Genomic DNA, 5,287 nt, shown 5'->3' with positions numbered 1-5,287 from the left:
GAAGATTTCGCTGGTATTGCTGTAAGATTATTATTACTCAAGTTTACAAGTTTATAACCAATGCAAATCATTTAACATTACCCATATCGCCTTTCATCACCATGTTGTAACTCGGTAAAATGTCGGTTTCATGAGGGTGATAACAGCATTTTTAATAGAAGATTTCGTTGGGATTGCTGTAAGATTATTATCACTCAAGTTTACAAGTTTATAACCAATGCAAACAATTTAACATTACCCATATCGCCTTTCATCACCATGTTGTAACTCGGTAAAATGTCGGTTTCATGTGGGTAGGCCTAAAGCAGTATTTCTTTAATTTGGTTGGTACACTGTTATTACTAAAGTTTGCAATGTTATAACCAACCAAGCCATTCATTATTACCATATTACCCACTCATCATCCAGTTGTAACTCGGTAAGATATGGGTTTTATTGGGGTAATAACAGTAATTTCTTGGACTTTGAACATTTCGCTGGGATTGCTGCAGGATTACTGTTATTATTAAAGTTTGCAATGTTATAACCAATCAATGTCATTAAACATTACCCTTATTTCCCATCATTACCGTGTTGTAACTAGGTAACTGTCAGTTTCATCAGGGTGATAACAGTAGCAGCTAGCAACAGGAATTATAATTTCGGCATTAGTAATAACTGTAATATTTGGTGTTACTCAAATTTCCGGGTCATATTACCGGTAATATGCGGTAAAATGGTAATCAGTAAAAAAATGCCCAGTGGGTACAAATTTCATTATGTCCATTGCAGACAAGCTCCGAAATTACAGATGTACTTACCTGACGTGTTTTTCTTAATTAACAAATCGCGTTTTTTATTTTCCTTCAGATATATTCGGCAAGAAGATCTCGGAATCATTAACTGTGGGACAATGTCGTGAGAAGTTGAGACACAGGTACCTCGATAATCTGTGCAAAATCCAATTGAAACCCTGGGATAAATCTGATTACGCTGAGCTCAAAGATTTGCATACGGTCGTAACAATGATGAGGAAAGACTCGAGTGGAAAAGATACCAAAAAGAAAGAAGAATTGGAAGGCTCTGTTGATAAAATATTTTCTACGAAAGTAAACGGGAGACTGCCATCTCGAATCCTCATTTCAGCTCAAGCTGGAGTAGGGAAGACAACAGCTGTTGCAAAGATAGCGTATGACTGGGCTGAAGAAAAACAAGAATCGGCATTGGAACACTTGCCACTTCTTTTTTTGGTTAAATTTCGTAACACAAGCCATAGGACATCGATCGGAGAAGCAATCAAATCTCAACTTTTAAGCGATGTAGATGATCTCGCAGCGAAGGGAATTGAGAGTTTCATCCGCAGAAATCAAGGGATCTGTCACATCATACTTGACGGACTGGATGAATATGCAGGTATATCTTCAGAAAACAATATTGTCAACGTCATTCAATGTGATGAGTTTCCACAATGTCGAGTCCTTGTGACAACACGCCCTCATCTGGAGAGCTACTTCAATCAAGGTTACCTTCCAAGGGCATACACAATAATGTGGATCGAGGGATTTTCGATGGAGAGTTCCAGAAACTACATTGACAGATTCTTCACACTGTCTTCGACTGACGAAAAGGGGAGGAAGCTGAAAGAATACCTAAACGAGCAACCGCTCATCAATGAGCTTGTCAAAACACCTCTCTTTTGTCTATTGATCTGTCACCTGTGGAGTGAAGATAAACTAGGTAATAATGTCAGTACCCAAACAGAGTTATTTGACAGTGTAAATATTTTTTTAATGCATCACGCAAATGCTAGGTCAGGGTCAACCACGTCAAGGAAAACTTTCACATGCAACGAACTAAGTAGGATAGTTAACGGAATAGGCAGAGTTGCGCTCTCAGGTCTTTTGGATGATGCCAAAAAGCTAGTATTTACGCTCCAAGATTTTTGCAAAATTCCTCGTATCCTTGATAAGGCATGCGAGCTCGGGATCCTATCGAAAACGACTGTCGCAATGGCACAACTTCCTCAGTCTAACGAGACCACTCACACATCTATTGAATTTTATCACAAATTGGCACAAGAACATTCAGCTGGCAAATTTATCGCGAAGGAAACTTGGCGCATTTTACTGCGTTATAAAATTTCGAAGTTGGACAGAATTCTGAGGAGCATAGAGGGAAATATTGGAGACTATGAACAACTCCTACGATTTGCTGCTGGCAAAGACAGGAATATTGGGATACGAATTATGGAAGCTATCCTTTCAAATGAGCATCTGCATGACAGTGAGCGATATCGCATTCTACTTGACTGTTCATCAGAATCTAAGGATAGTGAAGGAGACATGTCTTCGTTGGTCCAAAGATGCGTCAACGCACAGAGTATGATTCTCAAGGCACCGACTATCTACACTTTCGTCGGGATGCAGAATCTTCCCAAGCGACTGCAAAGTGAGGTATCTAAAGGCGTTGCGTACTTTTTTAAGGCAATTATTCTTTTCCTTGATGAAAAGAACCATCTAAATAAATCAATCTTAAAGATAAAATCCAGTTCTGGTAATGATCTTAAAATGTCTGTTTTACAAAATCTAATATAATGACTACCCAAGTGTCTGTTTGTATGAATGAAAATATGTGCCAAAGGATTCTGAAAGAAATTGTATAACTGCTGAGAAATAAGCAAAAATAAGCGCGGATTCGGTCACTTCCGTCCGGTCTTTATTCCAGCAATAACAATACACTATCCCACGTGTGCATATCTGTGTTGGCGATCTTCAGTGTGATCGTATTTCAGCTTAGATTTTATGATTTCACAAAGTTCAGTTTATGTAACTATACCAGATCTAGATCCACGATGATGTAATCATACTTAACCTTGGTTTTACAGACATTTTCTTGAAATTATTATTTTACTGCAACTACTATCATTTAGCTTTAACGGAAATTTCTTTAATCGTTTTCTATAATGCTATACAGTAACACTATTTGAGACCTATCATTTTTTAGAATCTGCTGTGGGTAAAAATATGTGTTTTTACCTTGTAATTCTCAGAGAAATGGTGAATAGACCCCCCCCCCAAACAAAAAAGAACACACAACACGAAACAACCTAACACATGTATTGATTGGAATCAATATATATGTTTTATGAGTGAAACATAAATTATAGGGGTACTCCAGACTGATATGTATATGATTTCAACTAATAAATAAAATTCAGACAAACAACACGATGAAAATTCGTAAAAATTTTGTAAAACGGATAAAGGATAATAAAGTTCTGGCATTTCAAAGATTTGCATTTTCCTGTGAAACAGTTCAAGGCATGTCTTTATGAATATTTAGTGAGACAATTGATGATGTTACATCTTCAGTTCTTTTGTATTTAAAGCGTTTACGAAAATTATATTTGAAATTTATGTAAGGAGTAACAGTAATGAAAATGTGAAATAAAAATATCTAGACCAAAATATATATTTTAATCAATTATATTTAATTTTGCAGATTGCATATGACAACTTCTACAAAAGAAATCCGTTAGATTAATTTCCCTAAAGATTGATCTAGTATACAATAAACAATAATAGTAAACAATAGTAGGCAGAATTTCATTTTAAGAACTCACACACACAAGAAAAAAATCGGTCAATTTTCGATTGACGTACATTGATTACAATCAGAAAATCGAGTGTACAGGAAACTCATGCTAGTGGGAGATTCATATCTACCGACCTATGATTGTTGATATGATCGTGCACTTCGGTTCATATTTTGTTTTTACAAAGATGACAAACACCGAAAATATGCCCCTCCTAATTTATATTTTCAATGCCATAAACCATGTTAAAATCACAGCCAAACTTTGAAAGTTTTGTAGCAATTGACATTTTTTATGTCTGTAAATGAAACGCATAGACCTTTTCGATATTCAAGGAATGTAATTTTGATTTCATGCAATTTTTTGCTGGCGGTAGATTATAACATCCATAAATAAGTTATGGAAGTTAATGGTCTATTTCATTCTGATATCTGACTGACAATGTTAAACATTAACCTTAAAGTACTTTAAATAATCTATTCATAATGATGTCATTTATATTACTATTGATATTATTGCTACTATTATTGATAACATCATAATTAATTGTGTGTCAAATAATCATTTGTATTATTTTCGTCCTTATTATTCAATCATTCTCGTAATTCAAGTGACGGCAATTTGATATAAATCACAATAGCGCTTGCACAATTTACGTGATTATAGTTATTGGAGAGTTTGTTAATTAGCATAACCATGGACCCTACCACGTGGCATTAGACACTTATAATACGCATTTGATTTCATATACATGTATCTCTTCTTTCTTGATGTTGCACCCTCCCTTAACCCTCATCTTCTTTTCTTCCTCTTCCTCCCTAGGTAAGAGCATTGAGGTTCAAGGAGTCTACACTCACGGCTGACGAGGCAAATAGAATGTGGTCCTGTCTCAAATTATTTCCCAGCTTACATAACATCAGCATCGCAGACTCTTTTCTAAATTTCCCTTCGTCTCTTCCAGAGCTCTCATCATTTACTCGCCTATCAGCCGAGAGAATGACGCCTGTCTGTTACACAAGCGTACTCTCATCTCTACCTAATGCGAGTGAGCTCGATGTATGCATCGAAATCAGAGGTACGAACAACACTTTCGAGATCACAGTCGATACTATAAACCGTACGAGAGAAATCGTAGATCATCAACGCGATAGGAACATGATCAACGTCACACTTGAACACTTGGTTGCACAGTCGTCGAATAGAATGAATGAATTAGAGCTGACGTCTCGAGGGCTCACCATTCTATTCCATGATCGATCAATGGAGCAGTTGCGACTATCTTTTTTGGGAGATATGAGCCTATACGGAGAAACAATGGTTGACCTGTTTGTCCAGACAACTTACTTGCATTGTATGTAAGTAAATTGTTTTATTATCATAATTGACAAGCCAAGATCAAAATTATATTTTATCCCCCATCCGAATATTATATTCATATTAGATATTAATTTACTATATAAACATAATTGATACATAAATGTAAACGTCGGACAGTAGACCAACATTTATCAAATCGCGCAAAAACTGGTTTGGGGTCATGAAATGTTAAAAAAATGTATATTCTAGGGAAAGTCTTTTTTCATGAAATGTATTATCGGAAATGACTCTTTACCGCTACAGCATGTGTCAAAGACATTTGTTCGTGACTTGATAATTTTTACAGAACGAGTAGTTTAGAATAATTCAAAATTAAGGGTACATTTTGATGAATTA

General features: G+C 35.8%; 1 protein-coding gene across 1 annotated transcript; it reads left to right on the top strand.

Moving 5' to 3' along the window:
* Nucleotides 1-276: 276 nt before the first annotated feature.
* On the top strand, nucleotides 277-4,933 carry LOC121417736. Its single transcript, XM_041611468.1, has 3 exons — nucleotides 277-289; nucleotides 850-2,432; nucleotides 4,397-4,933. Exons 1-3 carry the CDS (start codon nucleotides 277-279, stop codon nucleotides 4,931-4,933), a joined length of 2,133 nt encoding a protein of 710 aa, XP_041467402.1.
* The last annotated feature ends 354 nt before the right edge of the window (nucleotides 4,934-5,287 follow it).

Source organism: Lytechinus variegatus, chromosome 6 (assembly GCF_018143015.1).
Source record: "Lytechinus variegatus isolate NC3 chromosome 6, Lvar_3.0, whole genome shotgun sequence".
Taxonomy (NCBI): domain Eukaryota; kingdom Metazoa; phylum Echinodermata; class Echinoidea; order Temnopleuroida; family Toxopneustidae; genus Lytechinus; species Lytechinus variegatus.
Note: the sequence above shows the minus strand (reverse complement) of the source record. Positions and strands in the feature narration are given on the sequence as shown.